Source organism: Galeopterus variegatus, unplaced genomic scaffold (genome assembly GCF_000696425.1).
Source record: "Galeopterus variegatus unplaced genomic scaffold, G_variegatus-3.0.2 Scaffold5678, whole genome shotgun sequence".
Lineage (NCBI taxonomy): Eukaryota > Metazoa > Chordata > Mammalia > Dermoptera > Cynocephalidae > Galeopterus > Galeopterus variegatus.
Window position 1 is genome coordinate 36618 of NW_007731789.1, and position 18333 is coordinate 54950.

Sequence of the window (18333 nt, forward strand, 5' to 3'; positions counted from 1 at the left end):
CAGTTGGGGTCGAGATTCCACGGTGCTCGGACCACGTCGTCGCAGGAGCCCGACCACGCCAGGCGCAGGCCTCAGACAAATCTCTCTCTCTCTCTCAGCCCTCGAGTCTGGATGACAGAAGAGGCAGCCGCCCCCGGTCCATGGTGCGGTCCTTCACGATGCCTTCCTCCTCCCGGCCTCTGTCCGTGGCCTCGGTTTCTTCCCTCTCCTCCGACAGCACCCCGTCCAGGCCGGGCTCCGATGGGTGAGTCGGACTCAGAGCAGGGAGCGTGGGAAAGGGGGCGGCTCGGGGGTCTTATGAGGACCAGGACCCTGGGGTTGTTTTATCACAACTGGGGATGGTTTCAAAGAACTATCTTCGAAACTGAGAGCCTCCAGGACTTTGTGACTGTAGTGCCCGACATTGCTTTCAGGGTCTTGCGAGTTGCTGAGAAGGAAGTCCTCACTTTGGGTACCACTTTGGGTAAGGTTTCCATCCAATCGTAAAGCCCCTGGGGACTGTTTGGCCTCGGCACATCCCTGCTCACGTCCAGGGCTCCTGCCAGGTGAGGGCTGGCGTGGTCTGAGCACAGTGCGACCTCCACCGTCCACCGCGGGTGCTGTCCCTGCTGAGCGACCGTCACACATAGTCAGGCCTAACTGAGGGCTGTCTGGGCCCTCTTTTTTGTGTGTGTGAGCATATTTTCTATTTATTTTTTTTTCCCCCGGTGAGGTTTATTTCCTTTTAAAGGGAAATGCTGTTTCAGTTGAATACTTCTGAGAATGACCATCTGTCCCATACTTTCTGTGACCACCCTGGAAAATATGAGGCTTATTATCCCTTTTTGTTTTCCTTCAACTTTTTTTTATTGTGGTAAAATACACATAACATGGAATTTATCATCGTAACCATTTGCAAGTGCACAGTTCAGTGGCATTCAGCACATTCACGTTGTTGTGTATCCATCACCACCGTCCATCTCCTGAGCTCTTTCCATCTTGTAAAACTGAAACTCTGCACCCATTGAATAAGAGCCCCCCCCACCTCCTCGCAGCCCCCAACAACAGCCACCCTACTTTCTGTCTCTAAGATTCTGGCTACCCTAAGTACCTCACGTAAGTAGAGTCACAGCCCCCTCGTCCTGCAAGACCACTTGGAGACGACCCGTTTTTGCTCCCAAGTACCTGGTAGCACAAAGCAATTAAGAGGGAAACAAGAACCTACTAGTTAGATTCGTTATCTAAAATTCATTGAGCACTCACTGTGGCTCTTTCATTAACACAGATTATTGCAAGAAGAACCTCAGTATTGATATTTTTTCATTTTCAAATGGCAAGCATGTAAAGTTTGTTCTTATTATACAACAAGGAAATATGTTGCATGTAATTTAAGCATCAGGGAAGAACTTCTAATTGTTTACTGTTGAGTTTGCACAGTTGTGTGTTTGTCCCATCTCATTTGGCTTACAATCCATCACCCTATCAGACCCGCAGGCTCCTGGCCCCTTCAGCATGCAGACACAAACTTCTAGAGACCCCCAAGGGATCGCTGAACTCTGAGTGCCTTTTGTTGCCAGCAACTGATGTGTTCAATGGAGACTTGCAACGTTTTTTTCTTAACTGTAATTTTTATCAGTGTCTGATACTTATGAGGCCAAGTCCATATGGAAATTCTCAGTTTAGAGGTATTTAAATCATATATGCTTGTCACTTAGCATGAGATTGCTAAGGAAATTTAATTCATCTTCTCCCCAAGAAAATCCTCAGGCTAGTTATGAAAGGTTTTTATACTTCTAAGAACACAGGGGTTAGGGTAGAAATTGATGGAGAGTTTTAGATAGAAGAGTGGTAGACCGCACATGCGAATACACGAGCTTGGCCTGTCAGCTCCTCTCCAGGAGGCGTTTGTTTAACCTTTAACTAGAACGCATCTTTATTAGAGTCCAGATTTTTGTTCATTCTTGGGGTTACCACCCTTCCCTGTCTAACTAATGTGGAGTAAATGAAGCTCTGGTCTCAAATGGCATTGGTTGACATGCAGAATAAGGCTCATCCTGTTGTCAGTTCCTTCTCATAAGTGAAAAATATAAAACTCAGCCTGTCTTTCTCTTGGTTCTTCGTATACTCATCAGGATTTTAAAGCACAGGTCCTCTCCTCTGCCCACCTTAATTGTCTCAAGTGCTGCAACACCTAGAATAAAATCACGAAGATTTTTGGTTGTTGCTTATAATAGATATAATATTTAATATCTAATGGATGTTGATTTGCTGGTTAACGTTTGAGGATACTTCAAAAAGTTCATGGAAAAATAGAGTTAAAAGATAACACATATCTTCCCACAGACTTCTTGAAGTATCCTCGTATATCCAGTTGGAAAAATCCAGGTATCTCAAAATGCCTTCATGATCAAAGTCAATACTAGTATATTTTATCAATCATTTTCTGTTTTTTAAACTTCTTACCATAGAAAATGTCAGACACACACACACAGTGTGGAGAATGGTCTAGTGAGGCTCTGTGTCCCGTCAGCCGTCTCAGTCAACCGTGAGCAGCTCTTAGCCAATCTGGTTTCCATCTGTGTCCCACCTACTGATTCCCCCGTATTACATTTTCCAGCAAATCTCAGACATCATATTTTACCACAGAGATTTCAATATAAATTTCTAAAAGGTAAGAACGCTTTTTTAGAAAACATACCTATATTACTTTATTATCACACATAAAATACTAACGGGAATTCCATATTATCATAATATACTAGTGTTCATTTCCCAATGTCATAAATCCTTTTTTTTTGTCTTTTTTACTGACCGGTAACGGGATCGCAACCCTCGGTGTCGCGCCCGTACCGGGGACTGGCAACGGGATCGCAACCCTCGGTGTTGCGCCCGCACTGCGCTCAGCCAGTGAGCGGGAACGATCTCCACATGGGATCCAACCCCTCGGCAGGAGCGCTGCCGCACTCCCAAGCGGCGCACTATCCAGTGCGCCACTGGGCTGGCCCTGCTTTTTTCTTTTTTTTTACAATTTGTTTGAAACAAGATCCAGACAAGATTCTCACTTTGCACTTGGTTGATATTATCTCTGTCTCTTTTAATCCACTTTTTTTTCCTTTTCTTTTCCTTTGTGACTGATTTGTTGAAAAGCCTAGGTTGCTTATCCTGTCCTGTTCCCTGCAGTCTGGATTTTGCTGACTGCCTGCCCTGTAGGGTCGTGTGACATGTGCCTCTGGCCTCCACATCTCCTGCATAGTGCGAGTTACAGTTAGAAGTTTGATCAGATTCAAGTTTGATTTGGGGACAAGACCACTTCGCAGGTTCTTCGTAGGTCCATAGTATGTTCTTTCATTCAGAGGCACGTCAAAGCTGGTTATCTCTCCTTTAGGGTTGTTAACAGCTATTGCTAATCAATGCTTAGATTCAATACCATTACTGTTTAAGTAGCACAAGTCCCTGAACAACAGATCCTGCTGCACAGCCACGTTGGACAGGGAGAAGCAAGAAGTAGGAAAGTGGTTCTTGCTCTCAGCATGTGCATCTTTAGTGGGTTTTAGATGCAGTTTGGTGAATGATCCTTCCCTTCCTGGTCCATATAAGTGTTGATTTCCATGCTACCTGTCCTGTACTGCGGAGCAAGTTTGCTGTAATGCCTTAATCAGAGCAGGGGGTTAGAGTAGAGCACAGCCTTGTAACCCCAATGTCACGAGTTCAGATCCCAGCCACCAAAAGTCAAAAAAAATCGGAGCAGTGGTTTTGTTCCAAATATCCCATTTAGAAGTACGTTTAAGAGAAACCACAACTGGGAGGAAATGTGACTGTCTTTCTAGATTTTCTTCTCTTGAAATCACTCTCCCCTTGAGGGAGCCAGTTTACTCTCCAGGTGCTCAGGGATGTCAGGCCTGGGGGTTGCCGTGAGGGCTGGGAGCTCCCAAGGGCAGGGTGGGCCCAGCTCAGCCACCTGGCTTGGGGACTGCCTGGACACTGGGCAGCTCAGGGGCAGGCAGCTTCTGTGAACCCTCTTGGTTTCCTATTTTTCATCTTTTGACTGTATGGAACTGATGTGGAGACCACAGCTTAAAAGATGCTTTTATAAGAAATCACAATACAGGTTTTTTCTCCTGAGTAGCTAAGACTGTAACTCCTTTTAAGAGACCATATCTCTTTTCAAATACCGTTTTCCTGTGCTATACTTAGAAAACATAAAATCCTAATAGCAGCAGTACTTTACGTGTGAGTTCTGCCGGAAGGTTTTAAGGTGTGTTCCTGGCTTCATTCATGCCGGCCTCTCTCCTAGCTTTTCCTTACAGCAGGAGCTGCAGGAGAGATTCCTGTCTCAGAGCGGGACCCATTTCATTTTCTGAGGTGACTCACTAGGACGAGAAACGAGGAGCATATACCATCCTGTGTTAAAGTAGCAAACTAGTCCAACCTCCGTTTACTCAGTAGTCTAACCATGAACATGTTTCACACCAGCTGTTTGGTGGCAGTAGGCAGAACGGTGGCGGTGTCCTCATTACGTTTTGTAAATGAGACCGTCAAGCTCCCAGAGATTAAGAGGACATTGAGGGTCACTAGCACGTGGCATAGCTGGAGCCCAGCTCTGTGTCTAGCTCAGTTCTCGGCCGAAAACCTGAAAGCATCTCCAGGTACCTGTGAGCTGGCATCGGCTTGCTTCTGACTGAGCCGTCCCAGGGGCTCCCACATGGAAGCAACCGATGTATCTGTCGTCAGAGAAACTTGGTGAGAATTAGGGTACCAGAAATTTCTTCGTGTTGGCATCTGCCTATTTTGCCCCAGTGCGTTTGTGAGTATTTCAATGTAAGTCTATAAAAGGCGAGACCTCCCCTTTTGATATATATCCAAAATACCATCCTACCATTGTAAGTCAACAGTAATTCCTTAGTGCCGTCTTCAGAGGTCCGGTCAGACTTCACATGTGCCATACTGTCCTGTCTTTCCCCAGCTTGTCTATATTGGGATCCAAACACAGTCCTTACAGTCACTGCTATGTATCTGAAGTCCCCCTCCACCCAATTCCCTTGTTAAATCATTCCTTTCCTTATAAAAGTCACCGAGCGTAGATGGATTGTGAGTGGCTCTACACATACCTGCAGGGTGAAAAGCAATTAATCTCTTATTAAGACGCCATTGACTTACAGAACCGTTTCCTTTAGGTTTGCGTTGGAGCCTCTCCTGCCAAAGAAAATGCACTCCAGGTCCCAGGACAAGCTGGACAAGGATGACCTGGATAAGGACAAGAAGGACAAGAAGAAGGAGAAAAGGAACAGCAAGCACCAGGAGATATTTGAGAAGGAATTTAAAGCGGCCGACGCTCCCCTGCAGCAGGCTGAGGCTGTGATCCTTTCGGAAACGGTAACTTACCGGGGATGGTCCCCTCACTCTGCACAAGGTCCTGGGACCTACATGTGCTGCACATTTAGTCAGTGGGGCTGTCAATTGGATTTGGCCGAGTGTGCTGTTACATGGTTACTTGAAAACCCGGGCTCCCCTCAACCCCACCCAAGTGGCCCGACGCTGTAGAGCAATCGGAGTTGCAGGCAAACTTTGCTTTTCTCTGGAGGACACTAGTCTTCCTTCGTCCTCCCTTCCAAAGGGGCACAGCCAGCAGGGCTGCACAATTCCAGGCTCTCTGCAGCTCTCTTGCACTTGGTTCCCATGTACGTGCCAACATCTCGGAAGACGCTCAGGAATGCTTTTGTTGTCAGGAAAGAGTCCTCCACGTCAGCGGGAGCCCTTCCTGCATTCTTTCCTGAAATCTCTGAGCCACAGTCACTGCCCAAGTGCTGTAATCCTCTCACCTGGAATCCAAAAGCCCCTTCCCCCCGGGTTCCACCAGCTGGACTCGGTCCTGTGCAACCCTTCCCTGCCTCATCTCCTCCGCGTTTACGTCTGGCAGCCACCTTTCAGAAGGACCTAGGGGGACTTAACATGCCACGTGCTGGTGAGTCAACGTTAAAAGCGGGCCCCAGCGAATCTCGGTCACTTCTCAGTCCTGGGCAGGTAGCGGTCACGGAATTGTGGAGCACGCTGTCATCCTGGGGCTGGGCCTGGCGGCTGATCCCCCCAGAAGCGCACAGCAGGGTTTGGGAGTGCAAAATGAGGCACAGACTGCTTCTGGGGTGAACTTGATTCAGAAAGTGCTAGTTGTAGACTGGAAACAAAGGTAGAGGAGGTTCTCACAGGCTGTCAGCTTTAAAGGGGAGTCAGGTGCAGAGCCGCTGCTGCCTTCGCTAGAAACGATGGACGTTGCTTGTGCGGTGGCCAAGAGTGACAGCCCACGACCAGCCGGCGCCATCATGGCTCTGATTAAGGGCTGCTTGATCAAAGGGCTCAGATGGGACCACCTTTTAATGACACACTTCATTGCTTGTTTGTATCTGAAAGCAGAGGGTACATTCCATACGGACTGTGTGCCACTCAGACAGTGGTCACATGTCGCCTGGTTGTCTGGAGGTGGGAGGCAGATGCCAGAGCCATGTCGTGGTCTTCAAGGAGGCCTTTGGACGTGTGCTGGGACTGCAGCTGGCCCATAATGTTTCAGGGCAGTCTGAGGGTGGCCCAGAGAAAGCCCTGGCCAGAGGCTGGAGATCAGTGCCCAGGCGCTGGGCCTCAAGCAGTGGGATTAAGAGGCTTCTGATGAGCCGACTCCCCTTCTCTGTCCCGTTCCGGGAAGATGAGATGCCAGCAACCCCTGCAGGGCCAGTCGAGAGCTCCTCTCAAGCCTCAAGTAGTTCTCAAGTCTCAAAGCATCATAACTGGGTGGGGGAATTAAGCAATTTAGAATATTCACTAAGTGCCAGACACCAGGCAAGTCTTTCGTACATTTTAATTTAAGCCCCATTTTAATATGTTTAAACAGAGGGCCTCAGAGAAGTTGCATCAAGTGGCAGACTTGATCACAACTGAGTTGTGTGAAAAGAAGTCCAAGGACATAGCAGGTTCTGAGCCATTCCAGTACAATATCTATCCTTCCCAGTGGTGGCCCAGTGTCCCTGCAAAGACACCTGCAAAAGACAGGGCCGGACATAGCACCATGTGGGCTTCCTTAGAGCCGGTCCCTGGTGCCCTCAGCAAATCCACAGGAAGTCACCAAAGTCGGAGCACAGAACCTTGACGTCACCGTCAGCATCTGACCACGTCTCAGACTGACCACAGCTGCAGCACCAAGAGGCCAGGAATCCTGACCTCCTACTTGGTCCAGCCCAGCTACCTGTCTGTCCACAAAGGGGCCTCCTTCAGGGGATGGTGCTGGCCAAGTCCGTGAGGACAGAGTCAGGCACCTGGAGTTTCCTACACAGGCCACCCCATGTGCCTGTGACCAGCCACTTGCCACAGGGCAGAGCAGGTGGGTGAGAGGGCCAGGGAGAGGTGTTCACTGCAGCAGAAGCAGCAGCCCATTCCCTGGGGGCAACATCAGTGCCTCCTAGTGTCCCCTAGGCCTACTGGCCTTACCGTTGCTGCCCTACCCCCACCGGCCTATGGGAGTATCTGCAGAGGTTTCCCCTCTCCCCGTGTGGGGCTGGTTCAGCTGCCAGCTTCATTTGCATCATCCACAATTTCATGACCTTTAGCTGAGCCTCTCTGAGCTGGGGCCTGCAGCTGCAATTTGCATCTCACTGGGAAAGCCTCCTTTTGCGCTCTGAATGGGAGTGTACCTAGTAGGGGATGCGCAGGGAGGGATGGGAGATGTACCTAAATGGTCCCTGAGTCCTTATTGCCACCTGCCTGTATGCACACTTATCCTCAGAGGGCCCAACACTTAACCAGGTATGCCCAGATTTCCCACAGCAGCTGGGCTGCTAGAACCCAGCCCTTTCTGCAGATGCCTGAGTGCCAGGATCCCCCCATCAGCGCAGGATAATTCTGGAAGCAGGCCGGTTGGCTATGAGCCTGTATCATTCACCCATCAGAGGGCCTAAACCTGCCTCCCAAGCCAGGCTCTCATCTCCTCCTCCCAGTCTTAGTAGCCTCCAGACTGGCCCTGGCTTTGGAGACTACTGTAGGGCAGACGCCGCAGCCACCTGCTCTGTTGCAGCCAAACCAGCACGGCCCACCCACCAGGCCCAGAAATCCCTAACCCTGGAGCTGCCGTCCACCTGCCCTTTCTAGGGGGACATCTCAGCTCCTCCTTTGTGGCTGCGTTAATTTCTAATTACTGCTACCTCAATTTTGTAAGTGCTTGTGTTCCCCAAGTCCTAATGATCTGAGACCAGGTTGTAAGTAATAAATAAACAAAATTTACTGGTGTAACAAACATAGGGAAAACGTCAAGTGCATCCAAAGAGAAGAGCAGGAAAAAAGCAGTGAGAAGCAGAGGAAAAGATTCCTGCCTGGTAATGACGTAGCATGAGAGGAGAAGCAAGGGAAAGGAATGAAGGAAATCCTTCAGCAAGATTCTAGACTTTCACATACACGCCAAGGAAGACCAGAATATTAAGAGAAGGCCTGGGGAGTTCTGGGAGCTGAGCAGGTTATTTATTATGTTCTGGACCCTTCAGAGGCTCCCTGTGTTCTCACTGACATGCGGATGGCTTNTCTGTCCCGTTCCGGGAAGATGAGATGCCAGCAACCCCTGCAGGGCCAGTCGAGAGCTCCTTCTCTCAAGCCCCAAGTAGTTCTCAAGTCTCAAAGCATCATAACTGGGTGGGGGAATTAAGCAATTTTGAATATTCACTAAGTGCCAGACACCAGGCAAGTCTTTCATACATTTTAATTTAAGCCCCATTTTAAGATGTTAAAACAGAGGGCCTCAGAGAAGTTGCATCAAGTGGCAGACTTGATCACAACTGAGTTGTGTGAAAAGAAGTCGAAGGACATAGCAGGTTCTGAGCCATTCCAGTACAATTTCTGTCCCTCCCAGTGGTGGCCCAGTGTCCCTGCAAAGACACCTGCAAAAGACAGGGCCGGGCATAGCACCATGTCGGCTTCCCTACAGCCCGTCCCTGGTGCCCTCAGCAAATCCACAGGAAGTCACCAAAGTCGGAGCACAGAACCTTGACATCACCGTCAGCATCTGACCACATCTCAGATTGACCACAGCTGCAGCACCAAGAGGCCAGGAATCCTGACCTCCTACTTGGTCCAGCCCAGCTCCCTGTCTGTCCACAAAGGGGCCTCCTTCAGGGGATGGTGCTTGCCAAGTCCGTGAGGACAGAGTCAGGCACCTGGAGTTTCCTACACAGGCCACCCCATGTGCCTGTGACCAGCCACTTGCCACAGGGCAGAGCAGGTGGGTGAGAGGGCCAGGGAGAGGTGTTCACTGCAGCAGAAGCAGCAGCCCATTCCCTGGGGGCAACATCAGTGCCTCCTAGTGTCCCCTAGGCCTCCTGGCCTTACCGTTGCTGCCCTACCCCCACCGGCCTATGGGAGTATCTGCAGAGGTTTCCCCTCTCCCCGTGTGGGGCTGGTTCAGCTGCCAGCTTCATTTGCATCATCCACAATTTCATGACCTTTAGCTGAGCCTCTCTGAGCTGGGGCCTGCAGCTGCAATTTGCATCTCACTGGGAAAGCCTCCTTTTGCGCTCTGAATGGGAGTGTACCTAGTAGGGGATGCGCAGGGAGGGATGGGAGATGTACCTAAATGGTCCCTGAGTCCTTATTGCCACCTGCCTGTATGCACACTTATCCTCAGAGGGCCCAACACTTAACCAGGTATGCCCAGATTTCCCACAGCAGCTGGGCTGCTAGAACCCAGCCCTTTCTGCAGATGCCTGAGTGCCAGGATCCCCCCATCAGCGCAGGATAATTCTGGAAGCAGGCCGGTTGGCTATGAGCCTGTATCATTCACCCATCAGAGGGCCTAAACCTGCCTCCCAAGCCAGGCTCTCATCTCCTCCTCCCAGTCTTAGTAGCCTCCAGACTGGCCCTGGCTTTGGAGACTACTGTAGGGCAGACGCCGCAGCCACCTGCTCTGTTGCAGCCAAACCAGCACGGCCCACCCACCAGGCCCAGAAATCCCTAACCCTGGAGCTGCCGTCCACCTGCCCTTTCTAGGGGGACATCTCAGCTCCTCCTTTGTGGCTGCGTTAATTTCTAATTACTGCTACCTCAATTTTGTAAGTGCTTGTGTTCCCCAAGTCCTAATGATCTGAGACCAGGTTGTAAGTAATAAATAAACAAAATTTACTGGTGTAACAAACATAGGGAAAACGTCAAGTGCATCCAAAGAGAAGAGCAGGAAAAAAGCAGTGAGAAGCAGAGGAAAAGATTCCTGCCTGGTAATGACGTAGCATGAGAGGAGAAGCAAGGGAAAGGAATGAAGGAAATCCTTCAGCAAGATTCTAGACTTTCACATACACGCCAAGGAAGACCAGAATATTAAGAGAAGGCCTGGGGAGTTCTGGGAGCTGAGCAGGTTATTTATTATGTTCTGGACCCTTCAGAGGCTCCCTGTGTTCTCACTGACATGCGGATGGCTTGCAACAGTGCTCTGCCATTCTGCATTTATGTTCAGGAAACCTGCAACGTGCTGTCCGCCCCCCACTGTGTGAACAGATTGTTGTGAGACCCTGTGTTAGTGGGGTACTGCCGCTGCTGTAGCCAAGAACCACACACTCACTCGATGGCTTAAACAACAGGAATGCATCCTCGGTTCTCAGAGCTGGAAGTCCACGTTCAAGGGGTTGGCAGGGTTGCTTCCTTCCAGGCTGTGACGGAGAGTCTGTTCCATGCCATCTCTGAGCTTCTGGCGGTTTGCCAGCGATCTCTGGTGTTTCTTGGCTCATAAGAGCATGACCGTGACCTCTGCTTTTATCTTCAAGTGATGATCTTCCTGTGTGCGTGTCTGTGTGCAAATTTCCCTTTTTTATAAAGATATCTGTCATATTGGATTAGGGCCCCCTAATGACCTCATCTTAACTTGATCATCTGCGAATACCCTCTTTCCACATAAGGTCACATTCCGAGGGGTTAAGGCTTCAACATATGAATTTCAGAGGAGACATGACTCAGCCCTTAACAGATCCTAACTGTGCTCTTTCTGTCCCTCCAATGTAGATAAGTCCCCTGCGTCCCCAGAGACCGAAGAGCCAGGTGATCAATGTCATTGGAAGTGAAAGGCGCTTCTCGGTGTCCCCATCGTCACCGTCCTCCCAGCAAACACCCCCTCCGGTCACGCCGCGGGCCAAGCTCAGCTTCAGTTTGCAGTCCAGTAAGTGGAACGTTTTCCACGTTTGCATTCACAGCGCTGTCCCGTGACTTCCCCTCTGATGGAAGCCTCTAAAGTTAGAACCACATCCTCCGCTTGCAGCAGATCAAGAGAGTTTGGATAAGCACCTGACTCGATGGGAGTGTCCCCCAGACAGGCTGTGGAGTCTGCATTTAGGGTCTGCCATAAATCCAGAATGATTTTGTCTGCAGATCCTGAATTGATTACATCTGCTAAGACCTGAACTAATTACATCTGTAAGGACCCTGTTTCCAAATAAGGTCACATTCTGAGGTTCTGAGTGGCCTTCAGAGGTCCAAAGTTTGGAGGGACACCATACAACCCACAGCAAGTGGTAACCAGCTTTTCACCACTAAATTCAGACCCATCAGAGAGGAGAAATCTTGGGAGGAGGAAGGAGGTAGGGAGTGAGGGCGGCAGCAGAACAGGGGAGCCCAGTCTCCTTCCTGTGGCCAGAGGGAGGGGTCCGAGCAGTAGGGCACCGTGCCCTGTGAGTGGGCTGTGCCAGGCATTGGACGGTCGTCCTTTGCACTGGATTTTCTCCTTGCTGGAGGGGGAGCGGTAGTGGTTGTGCAGAATGTCAGATGATGGAGTCTGTGGCTGCAGGAGAGGATGGATGGAGCTGGATGGAGTAAGCAGAGTGTCCTGGGGGCTGGGCAGGCGTGGTCTCTGGGCAGTGCCTCTCCACATCCTTATACTAGAGCTACATGATCTAAAAATATTTCTTAAATTTAAAAAAAATATTTAAAACAGGCATCATTGCTGCTGTGGCAGAAAACAGTTTGGTGACTCCTCAAAAATTAAACATAGAATCATCTATGATATAGCAGTTCTATTCCTAGGTCTGTTGCCCAAAGAATTGAAAACGGACTCAAACAGATTCTCATATGTGAATGTTCACAGCAGCGTTACTCACAAGAGCCAAAAGGTGGAATAAGCCTGTCACAACAGGACAAATATATCACGTGATTGCACTTATATGAAATATCTGGAACAGGCAAATTCATACAGACAGAAAGTAACATAGAGGTTAGCGGGGGCTGGAGGGAGAGAGAGGTGTGGAGTTACCACTGCCTGGGTACAGACTTCCTGTTTTAGGTGATGAAAATGTTTTGAAAATAGATTGTACACTTTCTGTGTAATCAACGCCACCAAATTGTACACTAAAAGATGGTTAAAGTGGCAAATTTGATGTCATGTATATTTTATTCCAATAAATCAAAAACACAGGGACCAGTCACGAGGACAGTCACCAGCAGAGGCCGTCTTCTCTGCTCCCCTGGATTCTATGGCAACACTTCCATGTAAACTGACGCAACCCACTTCCTAGGAAGCAACTTCCTAATGAGCAATTTTTCATCAGATGGATCATTGGGGAAAACTCCAAAAGAGACCAATCCATCAATAAAAATGCCAATTTTCCTCTCTTTAATATAAAAGAAAACAAGTTATTTCTAAGACTCTCAACAAGGGTTGAGAAAATTTCCTGCCTTAATGATTATCCCTCCATTTGACAACCGCTACTTTTTCAGTTTACTTGAAAAACCAATTGTACCTCCCCTTGGCTTACTTGAAGCAACGGCCACAGTGACTGCAGCTACTGACTTCATTTCATACAATTGTGGGTTTTCCCGTGGAGAGTGGCTGGAGAGGCAGCGGCTGCTGTTTGGTTATGTTATTAGACTTCGTTCAGTGAAGCTCTCCAGGTGATAACTGCAGACGCTGACCACAGACCCCGGTTGGGCTTTGAGAGCAGCAGTGGACAGTCCCGTCACCCCCAGCTGCTCAGATGCCGTGGAGGCAGAGGGGTCCCAGGAGGGGATCAGAAGAGGCCAGGTTGACATTGCTGTTTTTCCAGTGGATTGATGCCTCCTTTTAAGTTGTTGCTTTGCCCCCCATGGATTTGTCACCCCACTTCCCCTGGGTGACGGAGCCACAAAGGATTACTCAAAGCCCATCTCTTCTGAGCAGTGAGAAGCTCTGAAGTGGTTAACTTCCCCAGAACCCTCCAGCGAGAGGCATCCCTTCCTTGGGAAAATTAACCCCGAATTGGGTTCTCTTCCTGCATTTATTTTCCAGACCAGGAAGTTACAGGAAGAGAATATAGGTGGGGTTATAGTTTAACAATATAGGCTGGTAACTTTCAGTGAAACAAGCCAGATGACATGCCAGTGGACAATTAAGTGGTCCTATCAACAAAACCTTGATCTTAGCAAACATTCCTTCTTACTGCAATTTCTCAGTATCTTTACAATTCAATCAGTAACTAGTCTGTCCTTGAGCCAGCAACCTGCTGTGACACAAATCTTTATCTTACACCAGAGACTTTATAGCCTGAGGAAAATTTCCAGTCCTCCGCAAGGTCAATATTTGAAACTGCAAGGCTTTAGAAAACCAGGCCCTGTGAAATACATTTGCTTTAAGAGTCCTCTACATTAAGTTCTGGATGTAGTTTGCATATGATATTTGCTATTCTCTTTCTAGAACATTGCTATTAGGAGGGGATCCCATGTTCTCTGCTCCTCCCTGCCACTTGGAGAGAGAACACTGAGCAGCTGTGATGTGAGCAGTCTGGCTCTGTGAGGATGTTGGTCTGATTTTAAGCAGATCCCATTTTCCAGGTTTCGAGCTGAACGGCATGACTGGGATGGATGTGGCTGACGTTCCGCCCCCTCTGCCTCTCAAAGGCAGCATGGGAGATTATGGGAATTTGATGGAAAACCAGGACTTGATCAGCTCGCCACCCCCTCCGCCCCCTCCTCCACACCAGAGGGTAAGTGGGGAATCAGGAGCATGGGTCTTTAATTGTTTGCCATCCACAAAGTAGGGATACCTTATTCCAGATGTTAGCGGGTTTCCTTTGGGCCAGTGAGCGCATGAGAAAAAGCATATGATGGCTTAGATTTGATTTTGACAAAAGATGTCAAAGTGGTATGTAAGACCTATGGTTCTGCATGATTATCAATAACTGCATCAAAAAGCACATTTTAGTATTGTGCTTCGGAACAAGGAAGAGAGGGGTAAAAGTTCCAAATGGTTGCCATCGCCACAGAGGTCATTCCAGTAGAGGTGCAATTCCTGTGAAAGTTTGATTTTGAGAAGTAGCTTTTTTTTTTTTTTTTTTAAAGTTGGCCACTATTGCCCCAATTTGTCAGTATGCTCCTGCTAGACACACTCAGCCCTTGAGCGGCTCATATCCAAGCAGTTCCCCAGGTGGCATCGCCCTCCTGCTGGCAGCTCCTGGGTGGTGACTGGCACTGGCTGCACAGAGAATCTGCAAGGAAAGCCAGGTTTGGCTTTCAGACTGGGCATGGCCACCCACCTTGCTGTGCTGCCAGCCCTGAGAGCCCTCCCTGTTTGGCTTTGGGGTGCTGGCCTCATAAGTGTGAATAACCAGCTCATGTCCCTCTTCAGCACAGTCCCAGGGCTTGGACCCCTTTGGAAATTCTGTTGTGCTCATTAATCCTGGCTGTTAATACAGGTCTCTGGGCCTGCCTGCTAAAGCAAATATTAGCTAAAAGTTGTAGAAAGCCATTTAAACCAGCAGACAGCCTCTGTTATCAGTGGACAGTTCTAGAAACATTCCTTTTAGGTGCACCACGTTCCTCTCCTAGTTCTCCAGGCTGTCAATCACGCTTGCGGGCCGAGGTCACCATGCGTGGGGATGAGGCACATGTATGGTCTACTCAGTGGCGGGCACATCCGTTCGCAGGTTCATCAGTCCCCAGGCCACACTATTCACAGCCTTGGGAAATTAAAGCAGTGCAGTCTGAAGGGTAAAATCTCCTGCTCCTGTTCATGCAGCTGGTCACATCTGTTGCTGTCCAGCCTCTGTAAAGTAATGACAAGGCCACAGCACTCCTGTAGAGCATCGGAGATGTGAGGCTATTGGGTGACGTGGCTTTTTCCTAACAGTGAGGCACGGTTTTTTCCCCTTGATAAACAATATAAATTCTACATGCCGTTTCTTTTTATTTTTTTTTTCCTTTTTCTTTTTTATGGAGACTTTCACTGAGTGCTTTGCAAGGTTATCATCATTGGGTGACGTGGCTTTTTCCTAACAGTGAGGCACGGTTTTTTCCCCTTGATAAACAATATAAATTCTACATGCCGTTTCTTTTTATTTTTTTTTTTCCTTTTTCTTTTTTATGGAGACTTTCACTGAGTGCTTTGCAAGGTTATCATCTCTCTTATGAGAGAAGTGAGAGAGCGAGCGGTTATTCACAGTGTATGTACTTGATTATTTCTTTTTTATAAGAAAACTGAACAAGCAGTGGGACTCCTCATATTGAAAGGACAGATTGCTCTTCTGAGCTGCAGTGCCATTTAGGCAGGCACCCTGTCCCCAGAGACGCCGCAGTGGGGAACAGGCCCTGGAGAAGGGACCAGGCTACCCTCTGGGCTCTCCAGGAGGCTGAAGTGGTTCGTTGCAGTACAGAAATGTCACCCTGGCGTCCCCAGGCACTTTTGACTACATGTTAGGATGAAAGGAGACTCAGGGAGTCCAGCGAGAACACTGGGTTGGCTGGGCTTTTGTTTTCCTAATGATTTAATCAATCATATCTTTATTTTCATGTCTTTATTTTATTGGAAAAGTAGGAATGTTCCCCAAGTCTCCCTATTCTTACAAGTGTTCTGAAGATTCTGAACTGGAAAAGATGACCAGTTCCATTTTTGTTACAGATCAACTCGGGGGTAACATTTAATTGTCTCCGTTTCTTAAATACATCATTCTTAGTTACAGATGCCGTGTGTGGTTGATTAAGTAAAGGACTAACATGCACTCACTTTGGCTCGATTTAAGTAGGGAGTTTGGATTCAATTAGATTCATGACCCAAGTCTCTCTGCTATTTGTTGCTCGTTTAATTTGCTTGCAGCACGAGAGTGTGTTCAGGGGGCACGCTTGGGGTCAGCGTGTCAGAATTAATTGGAAGCACGTGCGTTTCCGGGGGTGCCTCCCTTTGCACTGGCCCTGAGAGTGGTTTTAGGATAATGATCATTTGTCTGCCATGGGGGATGATCGATATCCTCTAGTCACTCTTATTGATTGACCCCAAGCTTGTAGGCAACTCTTTCTCCAGTTGTTGCCGCTTTAAGCTGTCATTTCTTTCAAAATGGCTCTTAGGACCAGTAATCTGAGCTATCATTTTGCTTAATGGTGATAAGCCTGACCTTCTCGTATTGCCACCAAGAGCACCTGTAACATTGTGTTTGTATCAGACCGTGCTAGTCTGACCCTCGAGTTAGGTTGGCTCAGCGAGGTGGCTCATCAGTGTGGCTTTCCTATGTGAACAAGCAATTTTATCAGACCTCGAAATAGGTGTTTCTTTTAACTATTCTTACCAACCTTGAAAAGACTTACAAGCCTATTATTTTACTTTCCTTTTTATAATGTCTAAATATCATGATATCACTTCTGTTTTTCTCATTTATTCTCCTTTCCATGTTAAGCACTAGGTCATTTTTGTATTTACTTGCCTGTGAATCAGGAGGAAATTTGGGAGTGAGTGAGAGACGACTGCGTCACTGTTCTGTCCTTGAAACTTCTTTTCTCACATTCAGCTAAATGCAAACCTGCACTGAGAAGCTGGTAAAAATCTCCTACCGTGGAGCTGGATATTTTCATTTCGGTTCGTTCTCCCTCCGGTGTGCTCATCTTTCCCCGATCCATTTGCTCAGTCTTTTGTTTACTTATTCATTTTTTTCATTTATTCGCTCAGGTATTTGTTCACTCATTTATTCACCTGCTTGGTCCACCCCTATCTCCAGAACATCTACTGCTCATCAGGTGTCTGTGATGGGCACAAGGGCACCAAAAGCCACAAAAGGCCACGCTTTCATTCACACCCCAGCAGGCCCACTAAGCAGAGGTTTTTCCTGTCGTCTTTGCAGTTGTAAATTCATGTTCTTTCTTGAAATTTAAGGCAATCTATGGCCCATGGTTTAAATCCAGCCAGCCACCTGTCTTTGTAAATAAGTTTTACTGAAACACTGCTACACCAGTTCTTTGCAGATTGTCTGTGGCTGTTCCGGTTGCAACAGCAGAATTGAGGAGCCACAACCGAGACCATGTGGCCTGCAAAGCTGAAAGTATTTACTATCTGCCCTTTTCCAGGAAAAGTGTGCTGACCTTTGCTCTCAGTTCAGAAGGCAAGGGAGGGAGGGTCTCTCATCTCACCACTGCAGAGCGTCTCCAAGGACATGCCTGTCCCTTGGACAATAAATCAATAGCTAGATCAATAGCACTTGGATTTAAAACAGCCGTGCAGAGCGGTGGTTGTACTTCTCAGGGGCTGTGCAGAGTTTGCGAAAAGTGCTCAGATGTCGGAAGGGTCTGTGGCTGCTGGCAGCCCAATCTTGAGTGTAGCAGACCTGCCAGACCCAAGTCAGACAGAATGGAGCCCAAGTCACGCTGAGAGGGCAATTTTGGCCCAGGGTCTGCAGCTTAACTTTCCATCACGGCTGCCGTGCCAGGTGGGATCCACCTGGAGCCTGTCTTTCCCGACAGAGCATCAGTTATGTGACGTCTTCCTGGTACTCATGTCTTCTAGCACCTGCCACCTCCACTGCCCAGCAAAACTCCGCCTCCTCCCCCTCCAAAGACGACTCGCAAGCAGACCTCGGTGGACTCTGGGATTGTGCAGTGAAAGCAGCAAGACTCTGGAAAGAGCAGTCTGTCGTCTCTCCTCGTCACCCACACCGCCCTGTGCATCTGCTCTTTGCCTCGTCGGGTCTGTGATGTCTAACATTCAGTGCAGTTGCTTTCCCTTCAAAGATGCTCGTTTCTAGCCACGTTGTAAGCGGTCTTTAGCATCATGGAGCAAGGTGGGTGTGGGTCTGCGATGCATTGTTGTGTTTATCAAAGTCGGGGGCCTTGGACCTGTGATGTCTAACATTCAGTGCAGTTGCTTTCCCTTCAAAGATGCTCGTTTCTAGCCACGTTGTAAGCGGTCTTTAGCATCACGGAGCAAGGTGGGTGTGGGTCTGCGATGCATTGTTGTGTTTATCAAAGTCGGGGGCCTTGGAGGGTGTCAGCTTTTGAGAGAGCCTAAGTCTTGCCCAACATCCTTTCTTTTTGTGTCAAATGATTTGTATTAGCAAAGAGCTCAACTGATCTGAGTTTAGCCAGGTAGGGGAAGTTAAAACATCACCCTTGAGATGCTGT

The 18333-nt window shown here is 48.4% G+C and overlaps 1 protein-coding gene across 1 annotated transcript in view; it reads left to right on the forward strand.

Annotated features, from left to right (window-relative positions):
* Positions 1-17950, forward strand: part of LOC103605245 (dedicator of cytokinesis protein 1-like) — a gene marked incomplete at its 5' end in the record, with an annotated part of 45490 nt that extends 27540 nt beyond the window's left edge. The window contains 5 exons of the mRNA XM_008589826.1: positions 99-244; positions 5154-5352; positions 10996-11149; positions 13789-13940; positions 17720-17950. Of these exons, the coding sequence (XP_008588048.1) occupies positions 99-244; positions 5154-5352; positions 10996-11149; positions 13789-13940; positions 17720-17815 (747 nt within the window). The remainder of the gene's footprint in view (positions 1-98; positions 245-5153; positions 5353-10995; positions 11150-13788; positions 13941-17719) is intronic.
* Positions 17951-18333: the final 383 nt, after the last annotated feature.